The 19,935-nt window shown below is 38.9% G+C and overlaps 1 protein-coding gene across 4 annotated transcripts in view; it reads right to left on the bottom strand.

The window, feature by feature from the left end:
• Positions 1 to 6,250: 6,250 nt before the first annotated feature.
• LOC139477126 (AMP deaminase 2-like) overlaps positions 6,251 to 19,935 on the bottom strand; it is a 67,318-nt gene continuing 53,633 nt past the window's right edge. For all 4 annotated transcript variants that reach the window (XM_071259677.1, XM_071259678.1, XM_071259680.1 and 1 more), the window contains 10 exons: positions 19,390 to 19,524; positions 18,593 to 18,655; positions 16,873 to 17,004; positions 14,857 to 15,020; positions 11,721 to 11,847; positions 11,217 to 11,380; positions 10,291 to 10,411; positions 9,295 to 9,468; positions 9,013 to 9,123; positions 6,251 to 7,903 (listed from right to left, as the gene is read on the bottom strand). In XM_071259677.1, the coding sequence (XP_071115778.1) occupies positions 7,706 to 7,903; positions 9,013 to 9,123; positions 9,295 to 9,468; positions 10,291 to 10,411; positions 11,217 to 11,380; positions 11,721 to 11,847; positions 14,857 to 15,020; positions 16,873 to 17,004; positions 18,593 to 18,655; positions 19,390 to 19,524 (1,389 nt within the window). In that variant the 3' untranslated portion in view covers positions 6,251 to 7,705. The remainder of the gene's footprint in view (positions 7,904 to 9,012; positions 9,124 to 9,294; positions 9,469 to 10,290; positions 10,412 to 11,216; positions 11,381 to 11,720; positions 11,848 to 14,856; positions 15,021 to 16,872; positions 17,005 to 18,592; positions 18,656 to 19,389; positions 19,525 to 19,935) is intronic.

Here is a 19,935-nt window from a genome sequence, read left to right as displayed (position 1 = left end):
GCAGTTATTCTCAACTTGTATCAAAACCTCAATTAATGTAAAATCAACCATTGCATTTGCACAATTAAGAATTGACTTTCACTCTGTTAGAGGCAGGCCAAACTGTATGAGTAATGTATTGAAGATTCTATATTATATACTCTATCATAATAAAAGCAATTCTTTCTTAAGACCTTTCATAAACAGTCTTGACACACTGACTGATAAACAGAACACTGAAATGAATATAATGAAAACAGACAAAAAAGACATCTTGTATAACTTTTAATTTCCACAATTGATATGACTTACATTGGACATAAAATCACAGGTGATATAACATTATATTTCACCAATAATTAAAACTTCAAATAAACACAATAAACACTAAATGCAAAACATAGAAACAATAGAAAACATAAGTTTGGAAGCACTGCACACATCTATAAAATATACATAAAACAGTAGCCAAACTGGAACAATCTGAATAATGCTAATCTATCGATAGATTCATCAAACATGTCTAAATTAAAATGAATAAAAGCATAATATAATGTTGGGGTGAACGTTCCCCTTACCTAACTGATAAAACACAGACATCTGTGACCAAGTTTATCTGTTTGCGGTCAACTCATCCACAAAGGTTACTGTGATAATTAAGGAGTCAAAATGTAGAAAGATGACAACTGCCACACACTCTTTACCTTTGAGTGGATCTTGAGCTTGATATTCACAAAGGTGACTCTTGAGTCCAGTAGGTTGTTCAATGGGGGTAGGTTGTTCAATGCAGTATTCCAGTTACCCCACAGCCGCCTGTTGATATTCCAGAAAGACCAGGCAAAGTACTAGTGTGTACCATCAAGGTAAGATACCTGTGAAGATCCGGGATAGAATAGGTCTTCAGCAACCCATGCTTGTCATAAAAATCTACCATGCTTGTCGTAAGAGGCGACTAACGGGATCGGGTGTCAGGTTCGCTGACTTGGTTGATGCATGTCATCGCATCGTAATTGTGTGTATCGATGCTGATGATGTCAATCACTGGATTGTCTGGTCCAGACTCAATTCTTCAGAGACCACTTCCATACAGCTGGAATATTGCTTAGTGTGGCATTAAACAACAAACAAACACATCAGGGTAAGATGACAAGAAACAGACCAGGACAATCATAGCATGATCCTCATCTCGCGGGTTCATACAAAGCAATGGTCAATGGTCTATTTCACCCTGGAATCCCCATAAATAAAAAATAAGAAATAATGTCATGACTCATAAGCACACTTGTCCAAATGCACCAGTTCTACAATGACTAATAGCAACCCAGGTGCACTAGGCTAGTTTGAACCTCACGCCATGAAGCTTAACAATAGAAGGTAGACACAATTTTATGGATAACAACTTCTTTAATACTGTAAAAAGCAACGTTTCTGTATAGATCCTTATACTGTTGTCAAGCAAGACATTTGGATATAAGGATTTATACCGAAACATGGCTTTTTACAGTATTAAAGTAGTTGTTATCCATAAAATTGTGTCTACCTTGTCATGCATCAACTTCTACGTTTTGTTCTAAATAATGCCTATCAAACAATTTAACAATAGAAGTGAAAGTGATGTGTTAGTGAAACAACAACACAGTCTCTTGCATAACAACAAAAACATTCCCAAGTTTGTACTGCATAACAGAATTTGGAAACAACAAATATTGTCTTGATAGCTGTACTAAAAAAATGTGAAGGGCTTTTAATTGCACCATCAAAGCAGAGAAATATGCTTTCTAAATGATAAATCATGTGTAATATACATATATGCTAACATACTCAAGACTATCTGGAATGGAAATAAAATTGAGAAATTCTGAAACATTGATTCTCTAGTAGCAAATACTTAAATACAACAAATTAGAGACATATATCTTCATACTAATAACTTGTGACAACGGAGCTTTTAAGTCTCTTGACTGGGAGAAAGACTAGACTAGACTTGTACAACAGAAATACCAACATACCCACAATAAACACGCTGGTCATGAGAGTAAATTTGAGACAGACCGCCAGGTATTAACGAATTTCTCATTTCTGCACATGTACTTAATTCAGTAGTAGTACATTTGAAGTCTTGCTTCTGTCTAACACATTGTTTTAACAAAATATCAATGTTTAATTTGTAGTTGTATCTCCAAGGGGTCTTTACAAATGTGCCTTATATCACTTGCCTGAAAACCCATCAAGCACGTCTTGCTGAATTTGCCGAATTAATTTGTTTAAGAGAGCCCGAAAGTATGACACAGTAAAACAGCTGGTAAAATATATGAATTTTGGCACAAGCTGCAAAGTATGTATGAGGTAACATCATTATGAAATCTATACCAACATTTTCAAATCATTAAAATGTGTAACACAGAGACGTTTAAGCTAAGGAACAGATTTGAGAAAAAATATTGAATGAGTATTTCGTCCATACCCATCTGCTAATAAGTAATTACATTTTCCATCGATAGTAAGTAATATGGGTTTAACACCACTTGAATCAGTACTTGAGTTAAATCATGGTGTGTCAGCTTAATGTGGAAGTAAAGCCAGGAGTGGTGCAGGTGCTAAGATGTTCACCTGATAGGTGAAACCCACAAGCATGTGACAAACCTAGAAACAGAATCATGGCAAAGATTCATAGGTCATAGGTTTGATGATCATGGGTTTCTGCTATGCCTAAGGAGACAAAGAAACAAACATGGTAGGAGTATTGATATGAAGCATGTTCTGTTTTCCTTGAACAAACTGATTATTATATATAAAACCATGGGAAATACAATATGGAAAGCGAATTGAAAAATAAGATTCATCAGTCTATGAGAAGGATACTAATGCAATTCAGTCAAGCAAACAAACACTGTCTCTGAATATTATTGATTCTAAGTAAAGTGCTCATACTTGTCTTAGGCACTGATTAATATCATACAGAAGATTATCATGGAATGAACAAACATATATTGGAAATTCATTAAAACATCCGCATCTTGTAGGCAGTGATTTTTGCAACCAATACAAGCTGTTGAGATGTATTGATGAACTGGAAACTCACAATATGAAATCTAAATACACAAATCTCACAATAACACCTCTAGGAGTGAGTGAGTGTGTTTGGTTGAACGCAGCCTTCAATATTATTTTAGTTAACTTTCAGCTTGTCAGCTTAATGTGGGGAAAACCTGAGGTGAAGCAGGTCTCAGACGTTTACTACCTTGGTGAAAACCCACAAGCACGGATATTGTGCTGACAAACCTAGAAACATTATCGGGGCAACCTGGGCTTCAAACCCACAATCACAGGTTCCTGGTATGCCTAAGGGACGCAGGTCTTCACAGCGAATTGTGGTGTCTTAGGTGACTGTGCCAGACCGGCCCCCAACGCCTCTAAGGACAGATGTCCATCAGACGTGAGGTACAAAAAGAATTCTTGCCCATCTCACCAACAAACACAACATCATCCCCACATAGAGGATAATCCTATACGAACCCATATACACAAACATATACATGTACACTTCCAACAAAATCACTTTTGCGACCTTCTAATACCACTTGAGCTAAGGCTCCAGCAATCTCATCATTGGGAAATCAAAGACTGTACATGTAATCAGTTTTTAACATAACTGTGTTGTATTTACTCCAGTTACATTTGGATGACTGTTGCAAGACTGGACAACTAAACATTAAGGCGGATCATGCTTTGGTTACTAAAGAAAAATCTCTTAAGCATGCATCGTTATGCTTAAATTGACCTGAAAAGGCAGCCATGACGTTACACTGTTGTTTGAAATTTATCTGTAATGAAATGAGTCTACTGACCAACTTTCTGCAATTAAAATAAAAAAATTATGAAGACTACATACAATTGCTGTTGCAATGGTTTCTGAGCTAAGAATTCACTGGCCATTCATTCTGGCCAATTAACACTGAAGTACCTGTAGGTCATTCTACAAAATCATAGAACAATCTGAGAAATCGCTCGAGTATGTTGGTTCTGGAAGTTAAAACAAAGAGCTGATTGATTCCCAATTCGAAATCAACTGGTTTGAGTTATTTCTCAATTACCGCATGCAGAAAGAACAGTTTATAATTTCATCACAACTCTCTTACTGAACCAGACAAACCAGAGGGATGGACATATGAGGGAGTCAAACCACTGGTTGTCACCCATCCAAGAACTATTCTTGTTCATTTTCACCAGCTGATGCTACTTCTGGTTTTTGTCTTACTGGGGACCTATTACAGCGATATGCAGTAGCTATGACTTAGCAGCTAAATGATTATTTGTCCAATCTCACTACTTCCTGTCTGAAACACTGCATCACCTTCACAGAACGAGGCACTGATGATGCCACCACGCTGTCAACGGTGAAAATTGTCTTTATTACCATCACGATTAACATCTTTCATTCGTAGGTTTGAAACATTAACTGTAACAATCCAATAACAATTAAAGGTACACCGTATCACAAACATGGAAGAATAGGGTGAATCACATGTATTGAACAACCACTAACACGTGGCACTAGGCATCAACAAAATATAGCATGGTACTATTTGCACAAGTTATCTAAGTGGTAAATATATACCCTCCAACAGATAAACACACCATACTATCGTTCAATAAATAGTATCTGTTTCATTAAGTAACTTCTTTCTCTCTCAATTCCATTTCCTATTTACAATGACCAGTACAATCAACACACTACTCAAAAGGGAATAAAACTTAACACTGTCTCTTTGAATCACAGGAATACCTGTAGAGTTATATATATTTATATTGACCAAAATTGCTCAATAAAAATTCATTGTTTAATACAGCTGCATATTCCTGTGTATGAACAAACTATATAGTTAGCAGTTAGGCTCACTTCAAAAAGGAATTATTTCTGCCACTTGTTTTCTTTGAAAAAAAATCAATAATGTAAAAAATCGAAAATACTGAGGTAGAAAAATAATGTTATAAACATGGTTAATAAACCCTTGGAAGTAACACATTGTTTCCTGTGGGAATCACACACGTCGGGAATTTTATTACGAACAAATGGCATTTGGACATTTTCAGGATTTATGAACATTTGACATCACATTCCCCTATAACATGACCAAAGTGGAAAATAGATTTGCAGGTTGACAATCAGTCATCAATGCCTAGAAACATAACCGATATGACACCCTGCCACTCTCTAACTGAAGAAACGGCACAGCCTTTTACACATCACACAGAGTGGCCTCCATCACATTCTGTACAACCTGAACATGATCTTCATACAATTTCTCAATCGGGTAGATCTTATTCTCTTAAAAGGCAGATCGTTACCTTCTATTTAAATTATTGTACAAGGCTGAGTAAGTCATTTCTTTCACTCAATAAAGACACAAATTGTTACTGTCATTCTTCTATCAGATCTGCATACTTTACAAGAATTACAAAAGTGACTCTTAACAATACATCATCTGTGGGAAAAATTCTCATCCCTGGATATCACACCTCCATATATTCTAGTTTCATAATTCTTTTAGGTCAATACAAGAGCTGTTTATGCCACAAACAAATTACTGATTTCTACCATATATAGAGATGAAACACATAATCTTATGCTGTTAAAAATTACCGTTGTTAGATTGACATATGCCCAAACATTAATTTGTAAACTTTCTGGAACATTGATAATTTGATACAGAATGGAATACATTTGTAATCATTGGCATCACTAATTAATTTTGGCTATTGTATAAAGTCCAAGGTTAAGCTTTATCCCCATGTTGAGTGAGTGAGTGAATATTGTTTTACGCCGCTTTTAGCAATATTCCAGCAATATCACGGCGGGGGACACCAGAAATGGGCTTCACACAATGTACCCATGTCGGGAATCGAACCCGGGTCTTCGGCATGACGAGCGAACTCCCCATGTTAAGCACTCAATATATACAGTAACAAAACACAAGTGTGCTAACATTAACATGTGCATGAATGTATAGTTGGCTGCGCACTCATGAAAGTGTATTTATTCAGTATGTATGAACCAGCTTCAGGATTACACAGTAGTGTGAGTGAGTTGGGTTTAATGCCGCTTTTAACATTATTCCAGTTATATCACGGCGTGTCAGCTTAATGTGGGAGGAAAGCCCGAAGTGATGCAGGTCTCAGACAGTTACCACTTCGCTGAAACCCACGAGCACGGGTATGGTGCTGACAAACCTAGAAACATAATTGGGGCGAACCGGGATTCTGGCGTGCCCAAGGGACGCAACTCTGCACAGCGAATCGCGGCGCCTTAGACGACTGGGCCACCCGTGCCCCCGGATTACACAGTATGTAGAAGGGAAGATAAAATAATGACTACCCTCAGACAACTTAAGCTGATGTCTGCTCTCACTTGGGTAGCTGGACTATTGATTTCTTTCCATATACAAACATAATTTTGATGTTCTAAATTGCTTCAGAGCTTGAAACTTGATAATCTGAGGATTTCAATGACTTCAATGGAAATACGCATAGCTTTAGTAAACGAAGGTTCCTTACAAAAATTCATTAATGACCAAATTCTGAAACCTCTCCAGCATTCTAGAGGTGATGTTGCATACTGTGATGCTATGTATTTTTGTGTACATTTGTGAGTATGCATCTGAGTTGTTATTGCACACAGTTGTATGTCTGTATGACTGCAAGTACACAGTGAAAAATGTTTCAAGAGTTGTAGGAATGACATCTCTACACATTCACCTCAGTAAAAGTTAGATCTTACTTCTCACTACCACTAAACAAAGATCTAAGGACATCCCATTACAGGTCACGTCAGAATTACCTTTAACCCGATCGATCAGAGCATCGTCTACCAGATTGGGAAAGTGAGCGTCGAAATGTGTTAACATGGTGCATTCCAAACAACAGTTACTGGCTGCAAGACATACTAACATAAAAGACTAACATTAAAGAAATGACAGTTTCAGAAATGACAGAAATGATATATATATGTGTATCCTTTGAGGCATTTTATGTTAGTCATTTCTTTTGTCAGTCAAAGTTCGTGAAACATGGCCATAAATGGGATGTTCTCAGATCTTTGTTCAGAGGTAGCGAGAACTAAGATCTGATTTTAATAATGATTGACACGTAAACATTATTCCATCAAATTACACATGTTGACCTATTTGATGTTCACAAGTCATCTTTATATCAATAAGTGGCACATATATATACGTTAACTGTTTCACAAGACTTGTACTTCCCCATTGCACCTGCAGTCATATGATGGTTTACCCATTAGCTGTCCCAGGGTTATCTGTGCAATATCTAGATAATTCTGTGACTGCAAACTTGTTTACTCAGATCAAAACAGAGACTCTCACCTCGTGCCTCGTGAACTTTTATCACTGAATGTGGATATATTTGATATCAAAATCATTCTTCTAACTTCTTCTGTTTGTAAACAGTAATATCCAGCGCTTGAGTGTACAAAGATAGCTAACCAGCCTCAGTGGCAGAGAGATTAGTGACATCATTTGATTGTGATGTCACAATGGTCAGCAAGCAGAGTGATGCAATTCCATTGCAGAAATATCTCCAAGGAGAGAGATATCACATGATCTCATCGGATATAATCTGTGGAAGCCAGTTTTGGATGATAAATCAACTTTTCACAACCCTCTTATCTAGAACCCGACACATTTGCCTCATTCGTGTCTTCTTATGTTTAGCTGCTGACTGAGTTCTTCTTGCTGGATTGGGAGGATTGATCAAAGGACAGTGCCCCCCTACAGATGGACCTCAGCTCCTCAACCAGTGTGTCGTAGCGGTAGGCCACACGGATGTCGGGGACGTTGGTGCGACTCACGTCATTTCCAGATACGCCTTCTAGGGTGTAGTTAGGGCCGAGCCAGTGCTGTTTCACCTGTTGATGAAATATGATGTTTTATACCCATAGAACGTTATTAATTTAGCCTAATTTTGTTTTACCATCTGGATGAAGATATCTCATTCTGAAAGGTAAATCTAACAATCCAAGACCTCTTTTAATCCAGTAAGAATATCACTTTTAAACAAATGTTACATCCTTGTGTAACATAAACTTTCCAACTCATTGTCTGCAGGATTTGTTTCGTTAAACCTTAAACCTCTAAATATTGTATGTTCCATGTTATAAATGTGTATTTGTTTAATCCCCTTTAAATTTCTGATGCTCTAAAGTAAGAAGAATTCCCAAATGGGAAACAAATATTTATCTTATCTTATATATAATAAGATTCGTGTACATAGACATGTAAAGACAACTTTCTCAATTTCAGATCAACTGTATTGGGTTTTATCATGTTTTTTCATTACATTGTTCTCATTACCAGGAGTGAATTAATGGAAAAATGTGTCCAGTTGCAACAGGATAACCTTAGTGCACTGACCATACATGCATTATAGCAAGACTACAGACAGCTTGGATTTCTGACTTTTCTGAAATATATTATGACATTTTTCAGAACTTCTGTGAAAATTACTTAATTGTCATAATTCTCCAATCATATGTCTGTACGATCCATTATTAATTGTCAGCATCTCTCCAGATGTAGCCGAGTCATCTGTACACCATCTGGACCAGATGAACCAGTGGTTGATAGCCTGAGGAAAGCTCCACACCATCCATACACAATCATAGTGAGTGAGTGAGTGAGTATGGTTTTACGCCGCTTTTAGCAATATCCCAGCAATATCACGGCAGGGGACACCAGAAATGAGCTTCACACATTGTACCCATGTCGGAAATCGAACCCGGGTCTTCGGCATGACGAGCGAACGCTTTAACCACTAGGCTACCCGACCGCCCCTACACAATCATAACTTTAGTTGAGTTAGTCCACATGAACTAACACCGCTGCTTATAGTTTCTTCAGTTTAAACATGCATTTGCCATCTGTAAAAAACTAAACATCAATAAAATTGTCATGGCATACATATAATAACCTGGTCGATCAGATAATATGAAATCTGAAACTACGTCTTTGTGCTTACCAAATGAGGGAATCCACTCTGTAGAACACTGTTGCGAGAGATTTCACACATGTCGCATGTACTGAGCTTCCACACTTGGGCTGCAATGCTGTACTCCTCCATCAGCGGTTCCTGCACACAACACAAAACTAGTGAAAGAGGGGCACACATTCAGTTCCATTTTGTAGCAATTTTGAAGTACTGAGAGTTAATTTACCTCTGTAATTCCTGCATTTGGCAAGAAAGTTCAATTCTGTCCAAGAACCTAAGAATGATGACAGGACGAATCAACTCGACACTGACCTTAGTGAAGTGGAACTGAAGAGGATCATCTGTTGACAGGGACACGTTGAGGCCTCGAGCCAAGTACTCCGGAAGTGGGTTGCGGTGGTAGTTGAGGAAGAGAGAGTTGTTGCTGAGCGGAGACATAGCGATGCCAATCTGAGCTAGGTAGTACAAGTATTGAAGCACTGGCACCTGCAACATGGAGAGATGGAGAGTATTGTTTGTTTGTTGTTGAACGTAGTGCACCACAATATTCCAGCTCTATGGTGGCAGGCTGTAAATAATTGAGTCTGGACCAGACAATCCAGTGATTGACATCATGAGCATTGATCCATCCAATTTGGATGAATTACATGCAATAATCCAAGTCACCAAACCTGACCACACAATCCATTAAGTCGCCCCTAAGGACAAGCATAGGTTCCTTCTCCCTTATACTCCCAATGGAATCTGTTTCGGAGGAAAATCCAAAATGGATATTTTCTGGTAATGACGTTTTATATCACATCCATGAGTGTGTGTATAATATTAAGATGATATTGCCAAAAGAGAATGTCTGTTTGTTTAATCTTTAGAGGAGATTTCCCATGTTGTCTGAATTTCTAGTACACGCAGTGATTTACCTGATATATTTTAGAGTTGTCCTGGAGACTCAAAGCTATTGACTTTTAAGGTTAAAAAATTGGGTCCAAAGCTACAAAATGGGTGTCCTAGAGAGTTGAAAGCTCAATACAGCACTCTACTGCAAGTGATGTAAGACTGCACATCCTCAGAGGCTGTTAGTTACAAATTTATATTGAGTTAGCCAATTAAAAACAAATCTATGTATTGAATTTTTCAAATGATTATGTACAGAAATTTGTTTTCAATGGTAAATAATTATGAAATTGAAGCATTCATTCTGAAATATGAACAGTAATTTTCTGCACTCTGTATTTTAATATTGCGTCCTATTTCAGTTGATATGCATATAGGATGAAGGATTCTCTGTCCTGTAAATCCCTGAGGACCAACCTTCCTGAGAACCAGGCCATGTGAGATGCTCTCAGCAAACATGAAGCCAGCGAGGAGATGCGTCACATTGCCGGCCTCACCACAGTGGGGGCGAAATTTGAAGGTGCTGAACCCTCGCTCACTGCAAATGGAAACAAACAAGATCAAAGCTGTAACACCTTAGCTGACTCTAAAGCATTTCATGGTGGAACTAATGCACCTCTGCTATCCATACATGGAATAGTGACTTTCAATGAAATACCAACTGAATAGAGCTCAATGCTAGCAAGTAGATTCTGTTCCTGTGTCAGGCTGAAGGATTTGTTTTGATCTGACATTTTGATATTCTTTTCTGAAATCTGTTAAAGAAATTTCACTTGAGAGTGCCTCAGTCTGGTCAATTCCTGCCATCATTTGCTATGTTGTGGACAGAAAGGACACGTAGGAAAAGTTGTTGACAACTACTTCTGTTGAATAGTTGGGGGTTCACCATCCAGGATTCAAAATTATCATAAGTCTGCCAGAACTAGATTGGTAAAATTCAGGAAGAACTAATGACATAATCTTGTGGTTTATCACTTCTACTATAAGGTAGATGGCAACTCTGCAGCAGATAATTATGGGCAAACTGGTGAGAAAAAAAGATTTAACACCAACAGTGTCTTACAATGACCTAAATTCCTTTTGATTCTGCAGATTTTGTGGGACAACACAATATGTATTGGTAGTGGCCATGGTCATGATGATAGATTTATTCTGCTTTTGATTTATGATTGGTCCTTTCTCTGGGAAAAAAGAAGTGGCATATCAATGTATTCCCATATTGCTTACAACCATTATATTATTCACATGGCCAATTCTTTTGCTCAACATGCATGAAGATCATCATAGGCAATGAGAATGTGTGAATGTGTGGGGTTGTGGTAAACTGATGGTGTGTTCCTCACCTCCTGAACATGTTGAGCACTGTTATGTTGGCATACATGTAATACAGGTAGTAGCTGTAGGGGGGGTTCTCTTCGGACTTCCAGTCCTGTGGAAGGGGCGTGTCCTTGTCAAACACAATGTGCTCAGATTTGGACTCATCGTCCACAGAATCAAAGCCCGTCACCTGAAGGAGAGTTATTTTAAACCTCAAAACTTAACTCGCATCAATCTTTTCTTGAAGCCTAATCAGATAAGTGTTATTTTACACTGAAGGTAGAAATACTATGTACCTGACCTGCAAATAGTTAACTCAGGGAAAAACAGTGAGGAGACTGGATCAGATAGTCGAGTGATCAATATTGTGAGCAACGATCCAAGCCATAGGGTTACGCAATTAACTATCACTAAGCCTGACCACCATATCCATTTGGTCGTCTCTTACAACTAGCATAGGTTGCTGGGGATGTGTTCTGACCTGGAAACCCCACAGGGTTCCTCTGGAAGAGGGCATTCTCTTCACTTACATATTGCAGGAAGGCATGTAGTTCTGGGTGACTCTTGGGGTTGTTGGTGGCTTCAAACAGAGGCAGGAACACATTCTCCAAGATCTCCTCAAAGTTCTTCACAAGCTTGTTGCTGAGGTACACATCACTGAAACAACACATGTGTCAGTGTGAGACAAGAAACAACATGTGTCAATGTGTGAAACAACACATGTGTCAGTGTGAGACAAAAAACAACATATGTCAATGTGTGAAACAACACACATGTCAGTGTGAGACAAGAAACAACATGTGTCAATGTGTGAAACAACACATGTGTCAGTGTGAGACAAAAAACAACATATGTCAATGTGTGAAACAACACACATGTCAGTGTGAGACAAGAAACAACATGTGTCAATGTGTGAAACAACACATGTGTCAGTGTGAGACAAGAAACAACATGTGTCAATGTGTGAAACAACACACGTGTCAGTGTGAGACAAGAAACAACATGTGTCAATGTGTGAAACAACACATGTGTCAGTGTGAGACAAAAAACAACATATGTCAATGTGTGAAACAACACACATGTCAGTGTGAGACAAGAAACAACATGTGTCAATGTGTGAAACAACACATGTGTCAGTGTGAGACAAAAAACAACATATGTCAATGTGTGAAACAACACACATGTCAGTGTGAGACAAGAAACAACATGTGTCAATGTGTGAAACAACACATGTGTCAGTGTGAGACAAGAAACAACATGTGTCAATGTGTGAAACAACACACGTGTCAGTGTGAGACAAAAAACAACACATGTCTGAGAGTGAAACAACACATGTGTCAGTGTGAGACAAGAAACAACATGTGTCAATGTGTGAAACAACACACGTGTCAGTGTGAGACAAGAAACAACATGTGTCAATGTGTGAAACAACACATGTGTCAGTGTGAGACAAGAAACAACATGTGTCAATGAGTGAAACAACACACGTGTCAGTGTGAGACAAAAAACAACATATGTCAATGTGTGAAACAACACATGTGTCAGTGTGAGACAAGAAACAACATGTGTCAATATGTGAAACAACACATGTGTCAGTGTGAGACAAGAAACAACATGTGTCAATGTGTGAAACAACACACGTGTCAGTGTGAGACAAGAAACAACATGTGTCAATGTGTGAAACAACACATGTGTCAGTGTGAGACAAGAAACATGTGTCAATGAGTGAAACAACACACGTGTCAGTGTGAGACAAGAAACATGTGTCAATGTGTGAAACAACACGTGTGGCAGTGTGAGACAAGAAACAACATGTGTCAATGTGTGAAACAACACATGTGTCAGTGTGAGACAAGAAACAACATGTGTCAATGTGTGAAACAACACACGTGTCAGTGTGAGACAAGAAACAACATGTGTCAATGTGTGAAACAACACATGTGTCAGTGTGAGACAAGAAACAACATGTGTCAATGTGTGAAACAACACACGTGTCAGTGTGAGACAAGAAACAACATGTGTCAGTGTGTGAAACAACACATGTGTCAGTGTGAGACAAGAAACAACATGTGTCAATGTGTGAAACAACACACGTGTCAGTGTGAGACAAGAAACATGTGTCAATGTGTGAAACAACACGAGTGTCAGTGTGAGACAAGAAACAACATGTGTCAATGTGTGAAACAACACATGTGTCAGTGTGAGACAAGAAACAACATGTGTCAATGTGTGAAACAACACATGTGTCAGTGACACATGTGACAAAAAACAACACATGTCTGAGAGTGAAACAACACATGCATCAGTGTGAGATAAGAAACAACATGTGTCAGTGTGTGAAACAAAACATTGTCTGTGATACACAACTGAAACTTCAACACATGTGCAACTCTGTCATGAACAGCAACATGTGTGTTGCGGTGTGACAAGAAACAACATGTGTCAGTGTGTGAAACAAAACATTGTCTCAGCTGTGATACACAACTGAAACTTCAACATGCGCAATTCTGTCACAAACAACAACATGTGTGTTACAGTGCGACAAGAAACAACATGTGTCAGTGTGTGAAACAAAACATTGTCTCAGCTGTGATACACAACTGAAACTTCAACATGCGCAATTCTGTCACAAACAACAACATGTGTGTTACAGTGCGACAAGAAACAACATGTGTCAGTGTGTGAAACAAAACATTGTCTCAGCTGTGATACACAACTGAAACTTCAACATGTGCAACTCTGTCATGAACAGCAACATGTGTGTTACAGTGCGACAAGAAACAACATGTGTCAGTGTGTGAAACAAAACATTGTCTCAGCTGTGATACACAACTGAAACTTCAACATGTGCAATTCTGTCACAAACAACAACATGTGTGTTACGGTGTGACAAGAAACAACATGTGTCAGTGTGTGAAACAAAACATTGTCTCAGCTGTGATACACAACTGAAACTTCAACATGCGCAATTCTGTCACAAACAACAACATGTGTGTTACAGTGCGACAAGAAACAACATGTGTCAGTGTGTGAAACAAAACATTGTCTCAGCTGTGATACACAACTGAAACTTCAACATGTGCAATTCTGTCACAAACAGCAACATGTGTATTACGGTGTGACAAGAAACAACATGTGTCAATGCGTGAAACAAAACATTGTCTCAGCTGTGATACACAACTGAAACTTCAACACATGTGCAACTCTGTCATGAACAGCAACATGTGTGTTACGGTGTGACAAGAAACAACATGTGTCAATGAGTGAAACAAAACATTGTCTCAGCTGTGATACACAACTGAAACTTCAACACATATGTAACTTCTTTCAGTGGTATTTAGAAGTTGGTGTGATGAAGAAGTTGGTCAAACATGTGTAACTGTGTCACAAACAGCAACATGTGTTAGTGTGTGACAAGAAACAACATCAACACAAACATGCTTCTTACAGCCTGCATGCATACAACAGTTACAACCATTCACAACATCCATACAACACGTTTCTCAAATATGACCACATGATCATAAACTATTGCAGTCTAGGAAGTATATAATGACAGGAATATCAGAGACACACTTCACAATTATGTTTCACTTTTCATTTGCTTGTAACACTTGTCAATCAATGAATATTCAAACCATGAAAGCAAAGGTAAGTTTTACATACTAGAGTCTGGGAATCTGCACCAGCCATCGGACGTTCTCTGAGTGAACGCGATGCTCCACCGCCCACTTTGCCAACTTGTCCCACTCATCTCGACTCCGCCCATAGATAGACAGACGGTATTCTGCATTTTGATATTTGCTCTCCTCCAAGTCACTCATCACTTCCTGCGTGTCAAGGTAGATCAGAGAAATCAGTGGTATTCTCACGGTGCCTTTAACTACTCGCTTACAGTTCAAGACAATTAATATATACAGGTATGGAACATTAAACTTCAAGGCCTTTTCACAGCTTTTCAAAGCTTCCATGTGTCTCTTTCAAGGCTTTTTTAGGTGGGTTAGTAGCCTTAGTCTGTCAATATTTTAATAAATCCAGCAAACTATATATGCTGTAATACCTAAAAAGAAGAATGAACATGACAAAATATCTACATATTTATTAAGTCTATCATGATTTCTTCATGGTCTTTGGCACTCAGATCTATCACTTACTTTTACTGACAAGTATGTCACAGTGTACAAATTCAAGGCTTTTCAAGCTATTTGGGTAGTGTTCAATGCCTTCTCAAGGTTGACATTAAAATGAAGAGGGGCCTCAAAATTCAAGGCCTTTTCAAGCATGTATGAACCTTAATATACATAATTGCAATAACATGTTTCCAAACCAGCTGGTTAAATGAACAATTCCTTGTATTGTCACACCTAATACTATGGAGCACTGTACCGTATACAGTCCAGATAGCTGCACTTTCACACTTGTATGGCATAGAGCCCTGGGCTCTGCTCCACAAAGAGATAGACAATAGGCTGCATTAGTCATAGTACTAAGTTCCTCTTAAGCATATTGCCCAGATAGCTGCATTTCCACTCTCAGTCCTGCATTTGTAGGACATATTGCCCTCAAAGCTGCATTCCAGCTGCATTCCCACACTCACCGAGTCATACATTTGTATGAAATATTGCCCAGATAGCTGCACTTCCACTCTCACCGACTCGTACATTTGTATGGAATGTTGCCCAGATAGCTGCACTTCCACTCTCACCGAGTCGTACATTTGTATGGAATATTGCCCAGATAGCTGCACTTCCACTCTCACCGACTCGTACATTTGTATGGAATGTTGCCCAGATAGCTGCACTTCCACTCTCACCGAGTCGTACATTTGTATGGAATATTGCCCAGATAGCTGCACTTCCACTCTCACCGAGTCGTACATTTGTATGGAATGTTGCCCAGATAGCTGCACTTCCACTCTCACCGAGTCGTACATTTGTATGGAAAATTGCCCAGATAGCTGCACTTCCACTCTCACCGAGTCGTACATTTGTATGGAATGTTGCCCAGATAGCTGCACTTCCACTATCAACGAGTCATACATTTGTACGAAATATTGCCAAGATAGATGCACTTCCACTCTCACCGAGTCGTACATTTGTATGGAATATTGCCCAGATAGCTGCACTTCCACTCTCACCGAGTCGTACATTTGCATGAAATATTGCCAAGATAGCTGCACTTCCACTATCAACGAGTCATACATTTGTATGAAATATTGCCCAGATAGCTGCACTTCCACTCTCATCGAGTCGTACATTTGTATGGAATATTGCCCAGATAGCTGCACTTCCACTCTCACCGAGTCGTACATTTGTATGAAATATTGCCCAGATAGCTGCATTCCCACTCTCACCGAGTCGTACATTTGTATGAAATATTGCCCAGATAGCTGCATTCCCACTCTCACCGAGTCGTACATTTGTATGAAATATTGCCCAGATAGCTGCATTCCCACTCTCACCGAGTCGTACATTTGTATGAAATATTGCCCAGATAGCTGCATTCCCACTCTCACCGAGTCGTACATTTGTATGGAATATTGCCCAGAGAGCTGCACTTCCACTCTCACCGAGTCGTACATTTGAATGAAATATTGCCCAGAGAGCTGCACTTCCACTCTCAAAACTACAATTGTACATGGCTTTAAAACTATATACCAATGACTGACAACATGACACCTACCTTTATCACCTGACCAAAGTATTTGCCATTGATGTAGTTGTCAGTTTTGATGAAAATCTCCCTCAACCGACTTTCACCAATAGGATTATACTTGGCATTGAACTTATCAAATCTGTGAAATGTGTTTCTGTCCTGAAATGCAGAGAAGTCAAACATGTCAGTTATCGTTTGTCTGTTTGTGGTTAAACACTGACCTCAAGAATAGTCAAGATACATGACAGCGGTCAGTAAATAATCGAGTTTGGACCAGACAATTCGGTGATTTATATTGTGAGCATCGATCCACGCAATTGGGATCGATGACATGCATCAACCAAGTCAGTGAGCCTGACCACCGGATCCCGTTAGTCGCCTTTTATGGCAAGCATGGGTTGCTGAAGATCTATTCTACCCCGGATCTTCACGGGTCAACCAAGTTTGGACCAGACAATCCGGTGATTTATATTGTGAGCAACGATCCATGCTGTCAGGGTACGATGACACGCATCAACCCAGTCCCTGCATCTGACCACCCAATCCATTTGGTCACCTGTTAAACCAGCATAGGTTGTTGGGATCAATTCTTAGCCAGAATCCCCCCAGTGTCTTAAGTGTCACTTGCTCCATTCAGAGTTGAAGCTTAACATGAACATCAAACAGATTTCATGATAAACTATCACACTGTATTCTTGAGAGAGTGGGTGAATGAGTTAGGCTTAACACCGCCTTAAACAGTGTTCGAGTTATATCACAGCGTGTCAGCTTTATGTGGTATGAAAGCCTGAAGTGATGTATGTCTCAGACGCTCACCACTTCGGTGAAACCCACGAGCATGGGTATGGTGCTGACAAACCCATACACATAATCAGCTTGAAGCGGGATTCAAACTCACAATCATAGGTTTCCAGCATTTCCAGGGGATGCAATTCTGCACAGCGAATAATGGTACCTGAGACGACTTGGTCACCCGAGCCCCCCAGTATTCTTGAAAGCCATCACATGCAACCAGTGGCAATCTTATAAATAGCAATGTCCAGTGGTAGAGAACAGAGGACAGGGACAATATATCAGGTTTGCATATAGAGATAGTTTGATGACTGTCCCCATATGCTTTAACCTTTTATCATTTATAAAAAAAATATCTCACACTTCATATTTGTAGCATGACGGTAAATTGGTAATGCTAACATACTACAACAAAACATCTTATTCAGAGTTGAAAACTGAAATAAAACACTGAAAGTTAGACTTGGTCTGGGGGACTATATAGAGAATCTCACCCGAATGTCTTTTGATATCAAATATATCAACGAGTGTTGATATATTTGATATCAAAAGACGCGAGGGTGAGATTTTATTTATCATCCAACATCATTCTTTCAACTTTTTCAATTTGTAGACAGTAATTAGCAGTGTCTTCAGTGTAAAAAGTACTGAAAACAGCTTCCGTAGCAGAGCCATTAGTGATGTCATTTGATTGTGACGTCATGGTAACCAGTGACGTCACAATGGTCTGCAAACCATTGTGATGTAATTTCATTGCAGCGATATCTACAGTGTAGATAACGCTTGATCTCATCCAAGCGATATCTCCTGTGGGAGCCAGTTTTGGATGATAAATGATTTGTTCATATATTGTAAGGACATGTATCACAAAGGGGTCTCCACTGAATTCATCAGACCCGAGGACAATTCTCATCCCTGCTAATTGAGGTGAGGAGTTCCTTGTGTATATACTTACAGCATGTACATCCAACATGTCCACATTTAGATCATATGTTGTCAGATTGAGACTTTTGAACACCTAAAACACAAGAAACGATTGAACTTAAATTATGATCTCTCAAAACCGTCATTTCAATATACTACACATGAGCAGGGTGAGAAATCAATTATTACTATCATCAGTAGCAGCTGACAAAGGAATGTCACTGGTCCTTCCTAAACAATCCTCAGATGAGCAGATTTATCAGTGAATTCTCAAGAGACAGATAGTTTTAGGACTTTTTCGTGATATGATCATTCTTCTATATCATGACCAAATTTGAAAAAAATCTTTGGAACATTTTGGATCCTATGATGGACTACTTTTGTCTATAATTGATTGTGGAGAAAAAAAGTTCTCAAATGTATCACAGATATGTTTAACAGGCATTGTAATTTATAGGTAAAAACAACATCAAAATTTAAAATAGTGAGGTCCTGAACAAATTAGGGTGTCATATTTGGAGGGAATAGGCAGGGAAATTTCAGCTTCATTGGTCTTGGTTTCTGCGGAGACGACATTTACAGAGTGAGAAAATGCATCTTGAGATAATTTAGGAGCAGGGTCAAAGTGCAAAGGTCAAATAAAGATCAAATAATAAAATATTGTGAAAAAGAAACATGTGTTTAGCCATGTTGTCATAAGGACTAGAAGAAATTTGCCATTTTTAGGGTTTTGCTGTATGGTATCATTATAAGGACTGGTGGAATAAAACTGTTAGTTTCTATCGCTGCCTTTGTGGAACACACACGTCTCTTGGCTCCATGTCTTACCTCAGCCAAGGTCATCAGTTTGCTGTTCCTGTCTTTACACACAACCTCATCTTCGCTTGTTTTCATCTTCTTCTTGATGAACCTCAACAGATGTTTCTGGTTCATGCAGGAGGAGGCATGTACGTGGGTGTCCACCTAAAACACACAGAGGCTGTGAGTCTGCGGGCCTTGATATCAGTAACACAGCAATACAAGGCAGTCTGCACAGTCGTAGTGTCTATAGCAAATACACAAGTTGAAGTCCATACATGTACCCTAACACACCTTTTCATACTCAACAGTTCATGCTACATCTTGCAGTGTTCAAAATTAAGGGGATTCACAGGGCTTTTGAGGCATTCTGCATTAGTATTTGAATCCTCTATCTTAAAGTTGACAGTCAGTGAATGCTGAACAAATTGCAGCAGAATCTCCATGTTATCAGTTTAGCTAAGATTAGACACCAAGTGACACCCAAGAGTCTTTTGATATGAAATATATCTACACAAGTCCAGGTTTCATTCTTCTTATCATCCAAAATCATTCGTCTAGTTTTTTTCAGTTTGC

This window comes from Haliotis cracherodii, unplaced genomic scaffold (assembly GCF_022045235.1).
Source record: "Haliotis cracherodii isolate W230 unplaced genomic scaffold, xgHalCrac1.p SCAF_31, whole genome shotgun sequence".
Lineage (NCBI taxonomy): Eukaryota > Metazoa > Mollusca > Gastropoda > Lepetellida > Haliotidae > Haliotis > Haliotis cracherodii.
The sequence above is the reverse complement of the archived record's forward strand: the minus strand, read 5'-3'. Positions and strand labels throughout refer to the sequence as shown.